Source organism: Ambystoma mexicanum, chromosome 1p (genome assembly GCF_040938575.1).
Source record: "Ambystoma mexicanum isolate Mex_15411 chromosome 1p, UKY_AmexF1_1, whole genome shotgun sequence".
In the NCBI taxonomy this organism is placed as follows: domain Eukaryota; kingdom Metazoa; phylum Chordata; class Amphibia; order Caudata; family Ambystomatidae; genus Ambystoma; species Ambystoma mexicanum.
Genome location: NC_090921.1, coordinates 1,268,990,155 through 1,269,012,790, shown reverse-complemented (window position 1 = coordinate 1,269,012,790; position 22,636 = coordinate 1,268,990,155). Strand labels below are relative to the sequence as shown.

Genomic DNA, 22,636 nt, shown 5'->3' with positions numbered 1-22,636 from the left:
GGTGAGTAGAGTCTCTCGTATAGGTCATAGAACACTCTGCAGACCTCTTCCACCTTAGTAACCACCACTCCGTCTTGTTTAGTAGTGCACGGAATGGTCAAATTGCCTCTTTCATTACGTACCGTATGTGCTAAGAGTTTACCCGGTCTCTCCTGTTGCCCATAAATATGAGCCGGCGCCAGTCTATCAAAGTAGCGCAATTCCCTGTCTGCTGCCTCTCGATATTTGTCCAATTGCATTTTTATTTCACCGCTAATATGCGGTGATGGGTTTCCTGCATATTCCGTCTGCAATTTCACTAGTAAATCTTCTCGTCTCTTAAGTTCCCTCTTTATATCGCGAAGCACCCCGAATTCAGTAGACATTGCCACTCCTTGCATATAAACTTCAAACGCCTGCCATGAAACTGCCTGTTTGCTCACTGATCCCTCGTTAATTTCAAAGAATTCAGAGACATGCTGCACGAATGCTTGACCTAAATGCTGGATCTAGCAGATATGCAGCTTTACCGCAACTTTATACCATACTGCCGAATTCCGAGTTTGGAGATAAAGTGGAGGATTCACTGCCAGAAAAAAATGCTATGGGGTCAATCCTCTACTTTACCTCAACAAATAGGTGGATTTACCATGCAATATTACCGCTCGTGCTAAATCTGCACAAAGAAAATGGAGTCCTATTGATTCCAAATAGAGGGATTTACACTGCCCTGCCACCACTCATAATCCTGTGTCAATGCCACTCGTGGCAGTAATGATGAATAACCACCAATTTACCACCAAACTCTTAATGCGGCCGATATTCTCTATTATAATCTATGCCACACAGCTGTCTCCCCCAAGTGAAGCCTTTAGCGAAGTTGCAGTGAATTCAGTCTTCCCATTCATTATAGCATATTTATTGTGTGATCAGATATGTGCTTCGAAGATATAAAACTGAACCCACTGGAACTGCTTATGCCACAAAAAACCTATTTCCCATTTCCCCCACTACTTTTTGTATTTGAAAACCTTAAACTACACCAGATCAATGAGTTTCTGTTGTTAACATATGCAGGCAGCTATTGGCAAGGGGGCTCCCACACATCATTATGCAATTTGCCCTGGTACATTTTCTGCTTGCCCAGCGAGTGTGTACTGCTTCTCCATTTTATCCCAGCTACACTCTGAGTGCAGATACCTGGCTGACATTCATATATTTTATTGCTGGCGTGATGTACTGTAAATAGAGGTTTCCCCATGCCCTGAGTGATAAAGGCATCCTGACATATATTTCATGTGCGAGAGCTTCAGGCTTTAGAAAAAAAGGCTTTTCTCTATAATGGTGGCGCTGGCACCTTCGAGGCATCCCTTTAATCAAGAGATGTCCATGAGCTGGTGCCACCATTACAGTAGAAAAGGTGAGGCTGCTAGAAGCCTAGGTTTTTTTTTCTAAAGCCTGGAGCTCCTGCTCGTTCGCGGAAGCTTCAGGCTTTTGGAACAAAGGCCTCGGATCCAGCACCTCACCTTTTCAGCCTTAATGGTGCTGCTGCCGCTTGTCAAATGTCTGGTGAGGGGCAGCGCCACCATTAAGGCTGAAAACATGTGGCTGCTGTCCCCCGATAGGCATCCTTTTAGGTAATAGAGGTAGAAATCAGCACCCTCTGCCCTTAGGGGGGAGGCTACTGACATTTACAAAGGGTTGCCTGGCTGGGGTGCCTGTAGGCCACTAAGCCAGGGCTTGTCAAGGGGGTTTGGCCCAATGAGCCGGCAGGCGACTGCCTGCCATTAGGCCACGCCCTCTTGATGAGCTCCGGCTCATTTTGCCATGCCATTTAAGAGGACCCCCATGTCGGTATGTCCACCCAATACTGTGACCTGGGGATCACCCAGATCATGGGCCATTCCGATGGGGCTCTGGACACAGCAGAGGCAGAATGGGGTATAACTACATGCATGCCGTGAGAAGTCCAATATGACAGGTCAATGTGCCAATGGCTGCTGCATTCCCTCATTAAGGTTCATGGGGCATACTAGATTTATGTAGGGGTATGCAAAGGGTCCCCAATCTACCCAAACCACCCAAAGCCACAAAACTCAAAAGGCATGACTTGTGGCATTGAGTGTTGCCTCACGGGACACGGTTCCTACCCTTGTGCAGAAAGACTCATTGCCGTGAGGCATTGGAAGGGTGGAGGTGGTGACAATCCATGCAATCTTCTTTTTCACTGATATGCACTGCCTCCTCGCTAATCAGTACTGGGCTGCATGCATGTGAGTCTCATATGAGGTACTCTGGTGCACACGGTGCAAGTTCAGCTCTGTCTTTGTTTCCCACAGAGTTTGAGAGGACTCATTACCCGGATGTGTTTGCCAGAGAGAGATTAGCTGTGAAGATTGATCTTCCGGAAGCCCGAATCCAGGTAAATGGTGTTGAATGAATCCAAAGCCTCATTGCTCACCCTTGCATCCTCATAGCCGGAGACAGTGGGTTCTAGATCATTCGGTAGACTTTACTAGAACCACCTGACTGTGGGATATGGGAGTTTTCATTGAGCATGAACCAATAAGGTACAACGGCACACTTTCTAGAGCTGGTGGAAGCCCTGTGAGGTCACGGCCAGCCCGGGCCCAGGGACAAGCTCCAGCTTGACCCAGGCTCAAACCAGCTCTTTCCTAAACCGTGGGCCAGGCCAGAGCTGCATGTTGGTAAAAAAAATAACCTTCACAGAAAAAAATCCAGCACCCACAGAAGAGTTTGGAACCCAGTCCCCACCAAAAAGATATACTTTGCATGCGCCCCGATCCCCTGACTGAATAAAATCCGGATCACAGCTTTTAACCAATTGATCCATTTCTTTAGTCGAGCGTTTTGCTTTCTTTTGTGTGTCCCTCTGCAGATGCACCCCATGTTTCCATTGAATGCCATTAAATGGAGACAAGGTTATCAGATAGCCCGCGGCATCAGACAGCACGTGGCATCCGATAGCACGCAGCATCAGACAGCCCGCGGCATCAGACAGCACACGGCATCAGACAGCACACGGCATCAGACAGCCCGTGGCATCAGATAGCCGGTGGCATGAGACAGCTCGCAGGCATCTGACGGCCCGTGGCATGAGACAGCCCGCGACATCAGACAGCACGCAGCATCAGACAGCCCGCGGCATCAGACAGCACACGGCATCAGACAGCCCGTGGCATCAGATAGCCGGTGGCATCAGACAGCTCGCCGGCATCTGACGGCCCGTGGCATGAGACAGCCCGCGACATCAGGTAGCACGTGGCATCAGACAGCCCGCGGCAGAGCAATCAGATCCCAAGTCTGCTCTGCAGCATTCTCCATGGGATAGGGAGCTTTCATTGCAGGAGATTTGGTCAGTGAAATCCACTGAATGTTTTCAGCCGAATCTGGCTGCAAATATATGTGGGGTGGTGCGTAAGGGTAATAATTACGGTGGCGGGACTAGTGGGGGTCTGCGAGGTGATCTCCCCTGCATATATTTGGGGCCTAATGGCTTAAAAGAAAAATTCGATGGATTTGGATTCGCCCAAATCTCCGGGATGAGATCACATAGAGCCTTCTTCAGACCTCGCGCAGGAAAAATATTACGTGCTTATCACACCTGCTCTTCAGTTAAGCACTGCTTTTGTAATATGGGGCTAAAGCAGAAACCTCAATCGGTGTTGAATGAAATGTCGGAAGTGCCCTGTCCTCGCAGCATTTTCACCGTCTAGCGGCACAATGCACCACCACCAATGCATATGGGTTAGATTCCGGCTTTCAGTCGGCTCCCAGCAAAACTGAATGGAAACTGAAACTGAAACGCGGACTAGGCCTGGCCTTTCCGTTCATTTGGTCCTGCGGCCGCCATTACACCCCACAGGTCCGTGGCGCATTAGTAAATGGGAGAACCTTAAGCTGATGCTTCTGGACATGCCTAACAGACATTTTGTGATCACTAGGAACGCCCTTTTAAGTTGTCCTTGAAAACATTGGCTAGGGCCCCTCTCATAACTTAAATGTTACATTTGTTTTTTGCAAAATATTCCATGCAAGAGTTACACAGCTCTTCTTTTACATACTGGGCTGGCGTTTGGCTCTCAGAGCCAAGTCAGAGCCCCCCATGGCTTGGCTTTGGTTCGGTTCTTCCCATGAATTACCTGGCTCCCCCATTTATATGCATTTCTTCAAACAACCGCAAAGCTAGACAGTCATGTGCATGACCTTGGCAGCTGCCCATTGTTGCAGCCTGGGAAGGCTGGCCATGTCACGCAAGCTCCTTCCAACAAATGCAGACAAAGAGGCACAGCATCATGTGCATGGCACCTTTGCATGCCTGCATTTCCGGAGAATGAAGACAGGTTTTTTAAAAAGTAGTCTTGACACTTACCAAACTCGCTGGCCTTTTCCGAGTCACTTGCAGGGTCGGCCTTGGGCATACTCGGGCACCAATAGAAAAGTGGCCCACAGTTGCCAATGGCAATTCATTCCTTTTGTAACAGACTGAATTTTATTCAGCAACACTGGTCAAAACTATTTGCCACAAAATGAAGTAGCTCATCAAACTGGCCTACATTGGCCAAAAAAGTGGCCCACTTTGACCCAAAAAACGGGGCCGCACCAGCATTTTGCATATTTGGTTTGGCCAGGGGCCTATTACCCTATGGCCAGTCCGAGCCCGGTCACTTGACACCCAGGACTAAGCAACTATTTACTGACCCAGCATAAGATGTCAATAACTGCCCACTAACTTTCTGTTCCTTTTCAATGCCAAGGAAGCTACACTCTGAGCGTGCGGCACAGCTGAATAGCGAGTGTGGTACCGCGCAACACCCTGATGTGGATTGTGGCAGGTCAAATCCCACCCTGCTGCCGCCCCACTTATGCTAGCATCAGGCCAGCCCAACACAAGGACTCAGTGAGACCTCATCCTCGTGCATCCTCCACTTGGAAGAGTAAAGGGAAACTGTGCAAGAACCAACGCCAGGGGTCAATTCGTAAAAATTAAAGTTTGGGGGACTCATCAACAAACACAATCGGATGTGACGTCACCAGAAAATAGCACATCAAGGTGACATATGCAAATTTCATTAAATTGGGTTTGCATAACCACCGAAATTGAACAGAACGAATGGCATTTGCCTTTCATACAATCAACACACAAAACCAAGACAGGGTATTTTCTTCTAATAGTGTTTTTGAATACGTTAAAATGTGTGCATGTTTTAAACTCCAAGAACCAATACAAATGTTTTCCCTGGGACTTGCAGTACCGAAATGGCATATTTCACCTTTAGTTGTTTGTCATTTTTAAACAGGTTATATAATAGTGCAGTGGTGAAGTGTTTGGCCTGTAAATCTGACGATTGAGGTCGGCTTTAATTCATAAATTGAAGGAGGACATCCAATGTTTCTCTTTTAGCTGGCCGTCCCCCCCACGTGTATCCTCGACTTGAGCCCTGAAACGCCCAATCATATTCTACCCCATCAGCCCCAAGTCCTTTTGTGGTTTTTTGTCCTGGTACAGCATTTCTTTTATTTTCAGGTCTGGTTCTCTAACCGGCGGGCAAAATGGAGGCGAGAGGAGAAACTACGAAACCAACGTCGTCAGGCAACCAGCAGCACCTCCAGTCACCTGTCTATGAACAGCTCATATAGCAGCAGCGTCTACCAGCCCATCCCACAGAGCTCCGCAGGTGAGACAGCAGCAGTGTGCACCATGACCTCCTCCAGGGGCCACCTGGCAATATGCCACAGGGTAGACTATCCCACCTCGCAGATTAGCTCAGGTGTAGGCATAGCAGAATGCGTTACCTGGTCCGACAACGCCCATCAGGCAAGACAGCAGCTGTTTTCACCAACCCACCTACAGAACACCCCAGATTATACCTTTGAAGTAGACCGCCCAATAGACTATCCCAGATGCAACTGTAGCAGAGTAAACCATCCCATCCCAGAGACCCTCCAGGTGAGACATAATCAGTGTGTACCAGTAAAGCATGCAGGGTTCCTCGGGTCAGACAACAACAGGCTGTTGGAGACCACCCTACAGAGCAAACTGTGTCAGACAACAGCAGTGAGTGTGCATCATGTTATAGCCAATCCCACAGAGCGCACAAGCCAATAGAGGGGAATCGAAGCAAGCGATAACCGAAGCAATAGCCTGGATGAAGAGGCTGGACTCTTCGGCGGCACTCAAGTAGGCCTCTTAGTAAAGCTCCTGGTCCTCTTACCTGTAGGTAAGATGACATTAGGGACACCCACCAGACAATCCAGACCCTGCCAACTCTCCCACCAACTGACTAACATTCACACAAGTTCTCACAACAACATTCTACGCTCACCCATCCACATGACATCAGGATTTCCATACTGCAGCATACACACAGAACAGACAAGCACAGCACAGCACTTCTTCTGCCTCTGTTCATATTCAACAACCAAATACATCATCAGCCCACAACATGCACCATTAAAGAAAAGCCACTTCCATACTCTTGCATTATGGACCCATCTGAATCACACAAAAACAGAAAGGGAAACACCAGGGCTATCGTACAGGAACGACTAACACACCAGTACTAGCCCCGCACCGCTGGCCAGACCCCAGCCCACACATTGGATTGACACATTACATGCATGCAGGTCAGACACACCATTCCAAGTAAACCTGGTTGATAACACTAAAACTCGAAACAACATGACACCACAACACCTCCACTACAACTAAACTACACAGCCATATGCAGCTATTCCTGCCACACTCAAACAGTGGCAGCTAACATCCCTAACTCAATATACGAAAACAACTTCATGGGCAACGGTGGCAGGTACCAAGCGGGGCCAGGTAACCTGTGCCCCATGGCAGCCAGGCTGCGGAGAGGGGAGAGCAGCAGCCCAACAAACAGGGCCATGCCCCTCCTCTCCCCCACCACGGCCACAAGGCAACATGCAGTCACCGACCGGGACCACAGAAGGGAAGGGTGTGGTGTTAAATCAACACCTTGCCCTTCCTCCCTAAGGGAGAAGAAACACCAGTGCTCTGAAAAGCAGGAAGTAGGAGGGGAACATTCTTGTTAGGCACCATAAGGTGCAATTGCCCCTTGCATTTGCCGGTCAGGGGGCTGGCACCGCAGCCCCCACCCAGACACAACAAGGACCCAGGGGACAACCCCTGGGTCCTATATGAGGAGCTGCTTTTGGCAGCAGAAAACAGAATCAGTTTGGGTCCCTGCACGGGGACCCAAGCAAACCAGTTTGTGGTCCCTGCATGGGGACCCAAACAAAAGAGTACTTTGTGTACACAGAGTCTCTTCTTTTTCCCAGAACCCTCCCACCCTGGAAAAAGGGCGAGAAGAGAAAGAAGACAGATCGCTGTACGGTGACCACACTGTCGTGGGACAAGAAAGGCAGCATGGGCCACAGGGGGTAACCTCGGGACCCGATGCCCAAAAGTACAGCATATTATGGTTACTGTAATTATGATTAGTTATGACCATAATTGTGCAGTAAAATCCCACAGCCTTTCATTGCCAACACTTACCCAATGTCTCTCGTGTACTAGCTGCGGGGAAAGGGATTTGGTCACCACCCCAGGCCATGTTATCAGTCTGCCTGCATGTGGGTCCACTGGTTACACAGAATAACCAGAGTAAAACTCCCAGCTCGTCAATAGGGGCAACTACTCCCACACCGAAACCAGAGAAAACAAATATACCCCTAAGCAATTCATAACAGCCCACCCCACAAAGCACCTCAAGACATCAGCTGCGGACACCCCACCACCTCCAAAGAGGATGACATGGGCAGAGATCTTTAATACAGTGTCAAAATATTTCAACATTCCAAAGATCTACTGAGCCAGGACTCACCTGGCGCAATCTTTCAGTTGTCTTATGGTTGCACTGATTGTTTTTGCAGTGAACGCGTCTCATCTTTGGCTTTGCCACTTTAAAAAAGCTATTTAATTTATTGTATGGTGTCACTTGTTCTAATTACTTTCTTTATCAATCTTTTGAGTTGGACATTATTAATTAGGTTGGACAAAAGTTAAGTCGCTGCAAAGCAATGCTGCGTGGGTCTTGATTCGTATGTCTCTGCTAACAGCACTCCTGTGCTTTTCGGGTACGCTGCAGTGAGAGTGTGATTGAGAATGCCAGGCTATGCGAGTGTGATCATGGGTGTGTGGGTGAGTGTGATTTTGCTTCACACAGATATCAGAGAGTTATTCCGGATGCCGTAGGTGGAAGTGAAGTCTGTTCCTAATGGAGGGAAACCTGGGGTGGGAGTCCGCTTGGCAGTGCCCTTAGCTGTATGTGTGATAGAGGTGGGCCGAGTTAGGAGTGTGATGAAAAGTTCTCCTCAGCTGGCGTACTACTGTGAGTTCCCTTGGAATGAGTGGGACAGGCGGTGCCCCTCATTGGAAGTGGGAAGTGCATTTCCCTGAGTGGGAGTTTAATAGTAGGGGCTCCAGTCCTGACTGCGCAACCCTGTGCAAGGATGCTACAAGGTAGACATGTGAATGTGGTCGCCCCAGGGTGAGAAGTCACTGAGGGTTTCATAGGTACTATTTTGAATGACAGTACTTCTGGGTGGGTGTATGATCGAGGGTACTCCTCTGTTGTAAGCATGACTAAGGGTGGCCTTGCGTAGGTGATTGATTGATTGATTGATTGAGGGACCTTGTGTGTGGATGTGGGACTGAATGTGGCCCTGGATGGGAGCCTGGTTAATGATGCACCCTAGCTGGAGTCTTATTAAGCCTGGACTAGGTTTTGACTGTGCTTGAAGAGGCCAAGGGTGGGAGTGTAATTGTCAATGGCCGTGGTAAGAGTTTGATTGAGGGTGCGCTGGGCTTCGACTGGGATCGACTGTGCCCTAGAGTCAGAGTAGGGTCAAGGGTACTCCATGGTGGCAGGGTGATCGCTGTGCCCCAGGTTGGGAGTCTGATGAAGGATGGCGTATGGTCCTGAGTGGTCTGTGTCATTGTTAGTGCCCTTGAGTTGGAGGGTGATCACGTTTTGTTTAACAGTGTTTGGAGTGTGATCCAGTGCACACTGGGATGGGGTCCTGGATTTCTTGACATGTGTGTACCCCAGTTGGAAGCATATGTCAAGAATATTCGTATTACATTTGTACAAATGGCACACATTTTCAGATTTATTGTACACCTTTCTCTGACAGGGGGAATGCTGGGACGCAATGAGACAAGTCTATCTAACAGCTACGGATCAGTCCATCAACTACCGAGTTTCTCCATGGCTAATACCCTGCCATTACAGGTGAGTACAGCTAATGCCCCTCCCACAAGTGAATCCTGGTAAAAGCCTGTCCCTCTGCGCTTTGCGTACTAATGGCCCACCCCGGCAACTGCTTATAGCCTGTTAGGACCGCCGATGACTTAATAGTCTAACTTCCATGTGAGCACTGCTAAAAGTTTTCCCCAAAACCTGAATGCTGGAAACAACATGCTCTTTCAGGTGAGTAGTGCATGCTCTCTGCATATACCACCATGTCCTTGTAAGTCGGTACTTCCTCATCTTTGCAACTAACACCTTGCCTCTTCAGTTGTGCACTGCCAGATTTTTGGAGCAAGCCTCCAGGCAATGTGGGGTGTGTGGCAGTACCACATTAAACCCTGTAGAGGCCCCTAGACAGTCCAAATGTCCGCCCCCCCACACAAATTATCTCCTAATATGTTTTACATTTTCTGCACCGCTTTATTTTGATTCGTTGTCACAGGGCGCCTAAAAGGAGTGGGGCCCATAGACTGGTGCCTACGTGGCCTAATGGATAATCCAGCACTGGTGTGTGGTGTCCTTGGGTGTGAGTGTGATTGTGGTGGACCAGGTTAGTAATGTGACTTAAAGTTCTCATTAGTTGGCGTCTGACTGTGAGTGCCCTGGGGTTGAGGTGTGATAGACTGTTGCCCTCAAGGGGAGTGGGATAGTGTGTGTGTATGATAGTGGGGGACCCCTGACCCTGACCAGACTCTTGTTCGAGGCGGCAACAAGGTAGAGGTGTGGATGAGGTTGCCCCAGGATGAGAAGTGATTGAGGGTTTACATTGGTATTCATTTGAATGACAGTACCTATGGTTAGAGACTGGTCTCCGGTATTGTGTGACTTATAAAAGATTAATAAATTAATTATGGATTGTAGTATGATCAAGAGTGAGGGGAAGGAAGGTGCTACTTGCTCTCTGCATAAACTGCCAGGCCCTACAGATGAGAATAGATTGCACGTTATTGTTTTGATATTTCTGTGAGGGACGAACCTAGTGTCATAGGTTTATTATTACGTGCAATGCCTAGTCTGGCCCCAGTGCAAAAGGAACCATTGAACATTGCAAACCAAAGGTCAAGCCCAGACCGGCCCTTCCCCCATCATTCCCCCCACTTATCCTGCCATGGGTGTAGCCGAGGTACCGCCAGTTCCTTATTCCCACTTCCTCCCCTGCTAGAGAGTGTTCTGCAGGTTGCACTCATTGCCACTGACACACATAAGCCAGGCAGCTACTTTCAGACCCAGAGATCCTTGGAGTCCAAGAGGGTAAGGACACATAGGAAACAAAATGTGCCCAACTTCCCCGGTGACCATCGGAACATGAAAGATCCAAGAAAGGGCTCATCATGCTCTGTAATCCCCTCAGGAAACATGAGCAGATCCGGGAATATTTTCAGAACGTCCCCCTTTGACATCAAGATACAAGCGACAAAGGAAATTAACATTTTTAGGAGAGATTCAGTGTGACCAATCTACCAGGGGACCACCCATTGACCTCCTGCATTGCTTGGGCAACCCTCCAGACTATCATCGTTCTTCGCCTGCCAAGCCATTAAAAAAGGGGAAAGACCATGTGCAAATCAAGCTTGGTCCCACCCGAAAAGGGGCAGTCCAGTCTGACCTGCTTGGTCACATCCCTTCTGCCTTAGACCGCAAACATCCCCAGACATGATTCAGCCTTGTTAGGCCTCATCAGTGAGAAGTAGTTTAGGTCTCTAGGCCCAGCAGGCACAGCACTCAAGTCGGGGCATACCCGTCGCACTTGGGGTGACTACAGCAAAACAACCGAGGTGATGGCTGGAAGGGTTATAATTCAGCCTAACCTCTGCCATTGCTCTGGGCAACCCTCCAGACCATCGTTCTTTGCCTGCCAAGCCATTACAAAAGGGGAAAGACTATATGAAAAGCAGGCTTGGTCCCACGCCAAAAGGAGCAGTCCAGTCTGAACTGCTTGGTCGCATCCTTCTGCACGAGACCAGAAGCATCCCCAGACATAATATTTCGGCCTGATTTGCATATGGTCTTTCCCTTTTTGTAATGCCTTGGGAGGTGAAGAACTATGGTCTGGGAGGTTGTCTGGGAGGTTGCCCAGAGCAATGCCAGAGGTTAAGATTAATTCTAAACCTTCCAGCCATCACTTCTTTTGTTTTGCTGTAATACATTAGCCTGCCATTCAAAAAGCTAAGGATAGGAATGCCCTTCCTTTTCCTTTTCACCACCCACACTTCTCCTTCTTCCACTTTATATCAATCTTTTACAATGCGCTTAATACAGGAATGCAATCTCTAAGCTAATTTCCTCTCTCCTGATCACATTCTTCTCCCCCAACCTTACGGATATTCATTTTCTGTCCACAGCCCGTCGGCATCCAGACCACGTCCTACTCGTGCATGATTTCACCAAATCCCTCGGTGAACGTGCAGAGCTACGAAGCATACCCCACGCCCCAGCTGCAGCCTCACCTGAGCGCCGGCACCTCTATCTCTACAGGTGAGTCGTTGATGAATTTCGCTCGCTGTCACACAGCTCCACAGCCATTTACGAGGTAAACCTGGCAATTGGAGGTAGACCAGCCAACGGGTCGTCATGTTCCACTGTGCAACCCCTCTCTCTGGCACGGCTCCGGAAAGATGCCCGGAACTAGGTCCAGCGGGGCAGACCCTCAGACGGGCTGTGCAACTAGAAAACCTGGTTTATTACATGCAAACAAATAATTGAATGAATCATGTTAAATATAACACAGCACAAAACATATATATATATATATATATATATATATATATATATATATATAGTATACATGTTATTTAATGTATACTGTTTAGCTGCATTATAAGCTACTCTGCTGTGCCTTTGATGTGTGGTTTGTACTTGATAAAAACATAATATAAGGAACTATTTTTAATCAAGGACAGGTAAGCCTAAACAGAGACATTTCCTTTCCACAAATGAAAGGGGGTGCCTTGCTCCACCAGCTCCCCCTCACCCAATAACCAATGTTTAGATTCCCACCTCCTGGCACTTTACTTGCAATTTCAGCTTTTTTTTCTGAACTGCTCTTGTTTACAACAAACGGTTTACAGAGAAAGAAGTGTAACTGTACACCTTGTGGGTAGATTTAATTCAAAAGTAATAGTGAATAGGTTACAAGAACCTGGGTGCAGAGGAGGTAACTCAACCTTGACATGAAGTTAGAAATCTAATTGCAACTGAAAAGTATCCAACTGTATCGGATACACCCGTCCCCTGCACACCTTTGTGCTGAACAATCAGCCAAATTTGAGTTACAAATGCACAGTTCCTTAATATTAATCTCTCACTAGGATAATAATGAGTCCGCTTCACAATAGTCCAGTGAATAGAATTTTTTGAATATTTATGGTGTCATCAGCACATCGCATTTCGGGATTCAGACTCCCTTCTTCAGGTGTACACCTAGAGGGGCACCTGGCTATTCCCTGATCCCTCCAGGTCACAACAGACCTTTATATATATATCGAACAAATGACCAGGGCGAGCTTGGATAAGCAAAGACCCACTATTTAATAATACTTTAAATTAACCAACAGAAAAAATGTTAAAGGCAGGTTTACAATTGCCACAGGTAAGTGAACAGGTAAGTAGAGTATTAGCGGAAGATGCTGAATTCATTCAGTCGTGGGAAGATGACCACTGCCGTGAGGTGATAGTGCATTGTCAGCACTCCACTACAGAGTCCATTTCGAGTGGGCTATGACCAGATCAGTTCATGTTCCATACACTGTCCAAAAGTGCAGATTCCACGTGCTGCATTCAGTCAAGCACGATCATCACCACAGGAAACTCTTGACAGAGCCTACACCACAATTCCCCGTCCTGATGAAGGCTGTTATATTTACAGCCAACCACCTTCGCTGAAAGGCCGAAACACAGTCATGTCAACTTTTTATTACCACCCATGCTAATCTTGAACAATGGTCACTAGGTCTATAAGTTTCACCTATGCCAATATATTATCCTGTGTAATATGTAAGGGGTTGTATTATTAGGATGTCTTCTTTCTATGTACATTAATTTGTACTGTTGTATATCAGTAAATGTCTGTTTTTGGGAATGCCTGTTGTTTACTTACCTGTGCCAATTGTAAACCTGCATTTAACATTATTTTAGTTGGTTCACTTAAAGTATTATTAAATAGTGGGTCTTTGCTTATACGGGCTTGGCCAGATAATTTGTTCGATATATATAAAAGTCCGTTCTTCAGGTGCAATTTTAACAGTCTAAAATGCAATATTACAATCTGTCAGTAGGATATATAACCAACATTTTTTTAAATTATTGTCTTTTTTCTTTTTTTGTATTTATCAATTTAATTGATTTTACAAAGTGTTTCCTTTCATGCTATTTGGGAGTTTCCAGTGGGTTGTGTTCTCATTTCAACTAGTCTAGTGCTTCATGCTTCCACATTTGCTTCTTGTTCATTTTCAGGCGCAGCTAGTCAGTTTTCTGCTTTAGCGTAGTCTGCTAGTGCGGCTTCAAGAATCTTTGCTGTCACTATTGTCCAGCTGTTTTTTTCCACTTACTAGACGGTTCCACCAACTTTCTTCGTCACGCAGGGTGAATGGTTCTAGGAGATGATTGAGATATGCTTTTCTTAAGACTAAGGTTTCCGGGCAGCTCGTCAGCAGATGTCGGACTGATTCAGTTATTGAGGTATCCTTACAGAGTCTGCAGACAGAGGTCGATGATAGTCCCCTTTTTGCTCGGATTTCATTAGTCAGAAGGAGATTCAGCCTTGCCCTTATGAATGTTTGTCTCGGTCTTTTGTTCGGGAACCTCTTAATAACTTGTTCAGTTCCATTGAGTTTTTTGCTGTGCCATGGTAGATGGGTAAGTAGTTTATTGGAGTCTGACTGGTCTTGGGTTTCTATCCAGTCATGTTCGTCCATTTTCTTCTTGATTTTTTTTGGTATTTGAAGTAGTTCCCCTCTGAACCTCCAATTTGTTCCAATTGATGCCTTTTCATTGCTACCCAAACTGATAACATTTTGCAACCTCCTTTTTGTATTTCTTGGTTTATCAGATTGTATTGTGGTGCTGGGTCTGGCATGATCACTTTCCTATAGAGCGACATTTCGTTTGAGTCTACTGTTGCTTTCAGTGATAGAAGGCCTAGTTCTCTCCTGATTGCCGGAATGGCAGTTGATTTTGGAAAGCGTAGCACCTCCCGCCAGAAATAGCCTTCCAGTTTTGCCCAAGTGCCCAATGGGATTGTGGGCAGGGCTTCTCCTCCATATGTCAGTGATGTGACCACTTTTGCCTTGTAGAACTTTATTGCCAGGATCAGTGAGAAGCGTCCAAACTTTCTATCCATAGCGCGATCTTGGGTGGTAAGTTTCCAAGTCTTTTACCATAAGTAGCTCTGCATTTTTGCTTCACGGCCTGTACGGTCTAACATTACCCCTAGATACTTGAAGCCTTTGACTACCTCGACTTTAGTGTTTTGAAGGTTCCATTGGTAGGTTTGTTTTCTTGTTGCTGTTTTTTCGAAAATCAAGATCTTGGTTTTTTCTTTGTTTATCTCAAGATTGTTTTTTGAGATATAGCTGGCCAGGTTGTTTAGTTGGCGTTGCAGGCCGATCGGGGTCTGATCCAAGAGGATGATATTGTCGGCGTAAAGAAACCTAGGAACCGTAGACTCTCCTACTTTTTGTGGGAAAGATCTGATCTCTTTTCATGAGTCTTTGTAGTCCCTGAGGAATGCAGTGAATAAGGTGGGTGCTAGGGGACAGCCTTGTTTTACTCCTCTATTGATAACGATTTCTTCTGACAGGGCCCCATTTTGGTCCAGCTTCACTCACATGGTAGTTGCTGAGTGGAGTGCTATAATTGGCTCCAAGATCTGGTTCGGGCAATTCCATGTTTTAAATTTGGACCATGACAAGGCGCGGTCGATCTTGTTAAAGGCTTGTGTTAGGTCGACGAAAGCCATGAAGACCTTTGTTTGCTGGGCCCGTAGTTTGCTTTTTATAATGCTCAATAGCATGATGTTTACCGTCGTTCCTGTGTTTTTCGTGAGGCCAGCTTGAAGCGGGTCCGTGCTGGTGGAGGTTTTTGCCCATTGTTGGAAGCTTTATAATAAGAGTGAGCCATACATTTTCCCGATTGTGTCTAGCAGTGCTGTCGGGCGGAAGTTGCAAGGGTCGGATCTATCCCCCTTTTTAAAGATTGGTACCACTACTGCAGAGGTCCACGATCTTGGTATTGTCTTTGTTTGGCTCGATTCTTTAAAGACCAGGCTGATGAATGGAGCCCATTCAGGTGGGTGGTTTTTTAAGTCAATATTTGTTACCCCGTCCGAGCCTGGGGCTCTAGAGGATTTTAGTTTTTGAATCATTCTTTCTATGTCATCCTTGTTTGAGAGATCTTCCCAGTCGGTGGTGCTGGAGGGTTTGTGGGGCGCGTGTGCCTGGGCTGGAGATTGCAATAGGACAGTGAAGTGGGTCTTCCATCTTTCTTCGCTCACAGAATTTGGTAGCATGGAGCCTTGTTGTTCATCAGCTGTTTTTACAAGAGACCAGAATTCCCTGGAGTCTTTTCCAGCGACCTTTCTCAACATCTCCTCTGAGTCGTGTTGATAGAGTGTTATTCAGTAGGATTTAATCCAGGACGCTTATTCCTTTGACTCCTCTAGGAACTTTTTTTTGAATGAAGCTGATTTGGATTTGGTGGCCTGATGCTTTAATTTCCGTAGGTCTCACCGTTTCTCCACAAGTATTTTATCGTAGAGATGAGTGGCCGACTGTGAGCCTCTAGAGTGTTTTGAAGGGCTGGCCTGATATGGTATCAGTATGGGCTGATAGTCCATTTTTGCAGATCCTGTGATGTTGCATCTACCGAGCTTGATTTTGTAGTTTGCTGTCAGGTCTTCTATTCATTCTGCTGTTAGTCTTAGCCAGTTTCCTTGATTTGTGACTTCAACTTTGTCTGCCATTGTTGGATTTTGAAATCTTTGAGAAGCCATGTTATTTGGAGAATGTTGAGGTCACTGGCATTTGATCTAATTATCTCGAACAATCTCACGAGGTTGAGCATTGCCTCAGAGGCGACTTTGTTGTCATCAGTTGCTTTTTGGGTGCTTATCTCCCATGTGGGAATTTGGAGCACTTTTGGGGACATCTGTTCGGTATTGTGGAAGTTTCTCGGGTCCATTTGTTTCTGCCATTTTTGGCCCCTGAGGTCGCCCTGGACTTTTGAGGTGTTCGCTGAGGAAAGCGATTTTGGTCTCGGGCACTTGGTGTTTAGGTCCCCACATATGGCTATTACCGAAATTTCGGAATTTTCTTGGATCTCATCAATTTCTGATTCTATTGTTCTTAAGAATTTCTCATCCGTGATCGCGTTTGAATTCCAGTATGTTGTAATTATAGCGATCTAACTTTCCTGGATTTTCCCCACTGTTGTTTCAGGTCGATCCCACTTCACCAAAACTGATAGATGGCTTTGAGAGGAGGACAGCTGTTTTTGGATAGACAGGCCGCAGCCGAACAAACTGTGATGAGGAGGCCGGCTGATGGGCGGCCTAGAAGGCCTCTTGTCACCAGTGATACTTCTATTGCGAAGCCATCCATGGATGGCGTTGTTGTCAGCCAGGTCTCTTGGAGAGTTAAGATGTCAAAGTCGCCAAAATTGATTACTCCTGTTGTCGTCAGGTGTTTATAGCCACGGGTATTCCACGAAGCCATTTTTAATGTTGTTGCTGTTAAATTTGTTTCCGGTGTGCTTTTCAGATTTTCCTTTCTGTCTTGTCTCCTCGATGGTTGCTGTTTGTTTGCTGACGATGGTATTGATTTTGGTAGCCAGGCCCAAAGCTGTTTAATTGGGGCAAATGATAGGACTTTTTGTTGTGTTTTTGTTGTTGTTTTCGGGGCTCTTTCAGTTTCTTTTATGCTTTTGTGGTCCTTTGCCTGGTGTGGTCCTTCTATGGCTAGTTTTTCGAGCTTATGGGTTGACTCTGTGGATTGGTTGTCTGACCTTCTGCTTCTGTGCATTTGGTCTTGGAAGCTTGGAAGGTTATTTCCTGACCGATAATTTGCTTTGGTTTTAGACCTGTAATGTATCCTGTGTGTTCTCGCTGGTTTTTGTGGGGGTTGCTGTTCTTTGATGGGCGGTTTTGGCTGGAACTCTGTTAGAAGGTACCCTCTTTGAAGTAGGTCCTCTAGGCCCTCCTTGGTCGGTATCGTAGTGGCAGCTTCTTTTATGTGTAAGTAAGATTTAGCTTTCTGAGCTTTGTGGTAGGGCTCCACAAGGATAATGTCATCTGGTCTTTGATATTTGAGGTCCCTGATGTTTCTTAGGATCTTCACGATTGTTCCTCGGTTCAATGTTAGTGGTTCTGAGTTTTTTGGGGTTTATTCTAACTTGAACATTTTTGTCGGGACCAGCTTCTTGGATTGAGATTGAGGGTCAGGTTTTTTGCTGGTCAAGATCGTGGTCCTTTGGTGACTAGGAGGAGAACGTTGCAAGGTTCTGTGGCCTGTTGCTTTCGGTTCCTCGTCTCTTTTTAGTGCGTTTCTTCCCGGGAGCTGGGTGCAGTGGATATTTCTTCTGTCCACTGTTCTCGTTTCTTGTTTTGACTCTGGTCGCGGATGTTGAGGAGATGACCCCGATTCTTGTTGTTTGGTGTGCGCTGTGCCTCTTGGAGTTCTTGAGCTCTCCCATGATTTTGGGGGATGCGTGTGTGAACTATTCCGTCTGTGTTTTTTAGGTGCTGGATTTCTGGCAGGGATTCTGGTTCATTTTCGGGGGATTTCTTGCTTACCACTGTTTCGGGGGTGAGATGCAGAGTTATGTTCATGGAGGTTTTGTCTGTCATGAAGTCTTCCACTGTTCTTGGTGATTTTTGTACATGATGTTGTGGAGTCCTTTGAGATCTCTTGGTGGTCGTTTTTTGTTTATTAGCTGATAATGAGTTGTCCTTTTGCATCCTCTCTGTGGTGCAGCCATTGCTTTGAGAGCTCCCAGCCTTATCGGATCTTTGAGTTTTTTGGCTCGAAATTTCAGGGCGGTCATTTGGCGCCTGAAAGGTGTTCTGGGGTGGGTTGGCTTTTATTGGAGATCCAATGATGATATATCCTTGATTTGTTTGTTTTTGTTTATTGGTGGGAGTGCACTTTGGCCTTTCATCTTTATTTGTTTCGTTTTGGATGATTGGCTGGTTACTTGTGAATCTGTAGAGTGGGGGACGTGGGAGGGGGTCTGTTTGTGTTTCTATGCTTGATTGTTGTTTGTTGGACCAGCCTAAAAGCTGCGCTTGCTTCACATGGCGAAATTCTGTCAAGGTTGATAAGACGTTGTTTTCGTTGGGCTCTCTTTCTTTTGCAGTGATAAAGCCTTCAAAATAGATCCATTTGGTGTGCATTAGTGCAAAAAGAGTTGTGTGGTCCTTTAGTGTGTCATTTAAGGCCTCATATAATTTCCCAAAAGGTGCCAATACGATTGTGACGCTGACATGATTGACAACATATCACGGTTTTTTGTTGGTATTTAGTTGGGTGTCAGTTCGTTTTTTTGTTGATTTCTGGCCTGCGTGCTTTGAGTCGACTCATAAGTTTGTCTTTCAAGTGACTGGTTTTGTGAGGATTGTTTTTCCCTATGTGACTGGGAAGAGGAGGTCTTTCTCATGCACCTTGGATTTGTAGGGATCTGGCATTCTTCCTCTGCTTCAGTGCAAGGAGGTAGGTGATCAATGGACTTGGGCTGTTCTGTTCTGGGAGTAGAGGGGGCAATGTTAGTGGGCGAGGAAACGGTCTCTTGATTTTTTTCAGCCTCTATTAGTACCTCTGCTGGGGCCGGTGGTACATCGGCGGTGTGCAGTTTAGTTTCATCGGATGGTGGAGAATCACCAGTATTTGTTTTTGGGTTTTGAGAGGTCATGTCTGGAGTCACCTTTGGCTCAGATTTGCGTTTTTCATTTGGTAAGGGCCTTTGTGGGGGATCTTCATTGGGTTGCAGTAACGGGGGGGTTCCGGGAGGGTTTTTATTGATCTGTTTTGTGATCCCGCAGGTTTTGGGCACTGTTTTTCAGGATTTGGTGCCTGGCGGGGGATCCATGAAGACTTCCAGGATCTCATCATCCGTCAGTTCTGTGAGAACGTCATGTTTTCTTTTTTCTTGTCTTGAGAAGAAGTTTTTTAGGGAATTGCATCATGTTGATTTTATTAGAGATTCCTTTGTTGGGTCGGATTTGTTTTTTTTTGTTTTTGGCTTGTTTTTTGTTTAGTCTGAGGTAGTGTTTATGTGGGGAGTTCTGAGATTTCGTACTGTGGGGTTACCCACTTTTTTTATTTTTGGGCGTAGAGGTTGTTTCTTGTTCAGGTTCTTCCTTTCTGGCAATGTTGATGCACATTTTGGAATAACCCCCGTGGGATTACCTTCTGAGTCTTCTGTGTTAGGTACCTTTTCTTGCTTCTCTGGGGGCGCTTCTGCGTCCATGCTTTTTTCCGCTTCTGGAGGAGAAGAGGCGCCGTGCCGATCAGCAGGTTGGGGACGGAGCTCCAGTGGCACCGGGGTCGCAGCGTTCTGTGTTGCATGTGCTTGTGCCTCGACTACCACGGTCATGGGCAGCTCCGCAGGTGCCTGTGCACATTGCGGTTTCAGAGAGGCCTGGGGGAGGGTCCCCGGCTTGGGCTGTGCTTCGTGGGCGTCTTCCAACAGTCTCGGTAGTTCTTCCTGTTAGCGCAGATGCAAAAGCCCGTCGCATATCGCATCGCCTGCCGGGAGGCGGGCCAGCCGCCCATCTGATGTTGGCAAAGTTTAGAAAGTTTCTATTTCTCCAGTGGTTTGCTTTCGATTCGGAGATGCTTCTTTGGCCTCACGTTCACCGGCAGAGCCCACTTCAGCGATTTCCCTCGCAGTCCGTCCTTTGACCAGCTGCACTGGGACGCTTTCAGCAGGTTGCCGGTTTCATGGGGACGTGTCGGGTGTTGTGCCGTTTGGCTGCCAGTCCCGGGGCATCTCCTTTGGTGGATGTAAGTTTCTTGTTGCATTTTTCTCCATGTATTTTAGTTTTGCTTGTGCGCGCTACTTTAGAACAGAGTCAGCGCCCAGTTGTGTATCTTGCTTAGCTGTTTGCCCAAAGCGTGCCGGAGATTTGGCGGGGCAGGGTTGCTCGCCTGGTGTATAGATGGTGTTTTGAAGGAACAACATCGTACAGGTGTTTGGTAGAGCTGCCGGGCGTGATCTGGCAGTTTGCCTGGGGGGTATTGGGTCACAACCTAGATGCGTTTGCTGTGAACTTCTTAGGCACCTTTTCTCAGTGTCTTCGACTTCATTTGTAGGAATCGTAGGTGTGTGTTGTAGGGAGGTTTGTTGGCCGTCCGGGTCCATTTCGCTAGCAGCCTTTTCAGTCCTGACAAGGACTGCAAAGACTGCTCTACCCCTGCTCAAGCTCAGCAACCGCTCGGCGTGCTGAGGTAGATTTTATGGGTCCTCCCACAAAAGGCTGCTGCAATGGTAGACAGACTGGAGCACAGAGGCAGTGTGGACTGCAAAGACTGTTCTACCTCTGCTCAAGCTCCGTAACCAACATATTTCAATATCTACAAACAAAAATAGCATTCCAAGATGAGTTTTACACAGAGTTCTATGCATTAGCTTGGACATCATTTGTCCATATATTGATTAGCTTGGTGTTAAGTCCTCTATTGTAAATCCTTTGTGTGAGAGGAAATGGTTTATCTACAAATTCGAGATTATACTCACACCCACACATAGCTGGAAACAGTGTGGATTTGTCCAAGACAGTCCCATTGTTAAAAAAGATTATTTATCTTATGTAGAATTAGTGTCCATTTACAAACAACATGCACCAAAAGGGTGGGAAGGTCGATGGTTAGAACCTTAAGGCAGAGTATAATTGATAGAAAAGGAGGGGGTTATGTGAAAATTGGAAATAACTACCTCACAGGAGCATCATGAGTGCTCCTTTATTGGCAGATCACTGGTTGTCAAAGATACAAGATATATCTGGGATCACTAGAGGTAAGGAAAAGAATGAACGCCATTCAAGGAACATGTGCTTTGAAATGTCATGGCATCCCAGTAATAATTGGAAAGAAAATAAGAGAAACATTTGAATTACCTACAAGTTCCCATGGGCTTGTGAGACAAACATTTGAGCAGGTTGGCTGAAAAAGAACATATCGTTTAGATACTGGCAAAGATAGAGTAACTGTAAGAATATCTCAACATGTGGCGTATAAAGCAGTTGGACAGCCAGATCCACTTACCCACATACTGTGTGCTAGGTAAATACTGTACGGGACCGCGCATGCAAAGAGCTGTCCCGAGTTGCATTGCTTGTTGTATGAGTAACTATGGAAACCGGGCGTGTTGTGGAAAACAGACTATTCCGTAGTCAGTTCCTGTATGGGTGGTTTGTATGGAAACAGCTCTAAGCATAGATGGAGGACTAATAAGGGAAAAAGTAAAAAAACAGGAAGCAGATCCCACAACTGTTGTGTTTCATATAATAAATACATCTGTGGAGGAGATGTACTGATATATGTATTTAATGTAATTTAAGCAGGATCCATGAAATAAAACAAACGAATCCTCACAAGATTCAGAATGTAAATATAATGAAGCACTACAATGATGGCAATGTCGATCTAAAATGGCTGCCATTTGTAAGGCAATAAAAAGAACTACATAGTTGTTGGGTACTGTAGTTTAAAGGGTACTGGTCGGGAAGATTGGATAATCTCTGTGTGTATGCACTGTAGTAAGTGCATCCGACTCTAGTAGTTGAAAACGTGGATAATGGTGGACAGTATGTAAAAAGATATCCCCTGAGTAGACATAGTGTGACTGATGCACAATTGAAGATATGTGCCCTTCATCATGAAGCCAATGAAACCACCCATTGGTAAGCAGATATATTGAATTTGTATCATCTAGGCTCGCATGATGTTTAGATTTACATTATAAATGGCATCACTTTTGTATAGGAATTTGAGAATATTTCGACCTCTATAATGTATTGAGATCAAAAGGACCACATCCAGGTAATTAATTTATTGACATGCTCAGAATCAAGGGAAATAAGGCATGTTGTTGTCGGTCTATTGAAAAAGACAATCCATGTCCATATTCATATACAATCTTTGAACATAGTCACAACATGATAAAGTGAAACTTGCTGTTGTCAGTCTATTAGAAGAGACACTACATTTCAGATTTGTGACAAAGTCATCATAGTGGGCAATAGATCAAATCCTTATGAACAGTGTACATCAAAAGACAGTTAAATCTGTTCTACATTAGTAAATGGCATACAAATTAGAATTTAAAAGTTGTGACTTTCCATGTATATGCAGAAAATGATTGAT

The 22,636-nt window shown here is 46.1% G+C and overlaps 1 protein-coding gene across 2 annotated transcripts in view; it reads left to right on the top strand.

Annotated features, from left to right (window-relative positions):
• The window catches only part of LOC138452812 (paired box protein Pax-6-like), a 244,547-nt gene that overhangs the window by 196,498 nt on the left and 25,413 nt on the right, over positions 1-22,636 (top strand). For both annotated transcript variants that reach the window (XM_069605155.1, XM_069605153.1), the window contains 4 exons: positions 2,319-2,401; positions 5,528-5,678; positions 9,166-9,263; positions 11,624-11,756. In XM_069605155.1, coding sequence (XP_069461256.1) covers positions 2,319-2,401; positions 5,528-5,678; positions 9,166-9,263; positions 11,624-11,756 — 465 coding nt within the window. The remainder of the gene's footprint in view (positions 1-2,318; positions 2,402-5,527; positions 5,679-9,165; positions 9,264-11,623; positions 11,757-22,636) is intronic.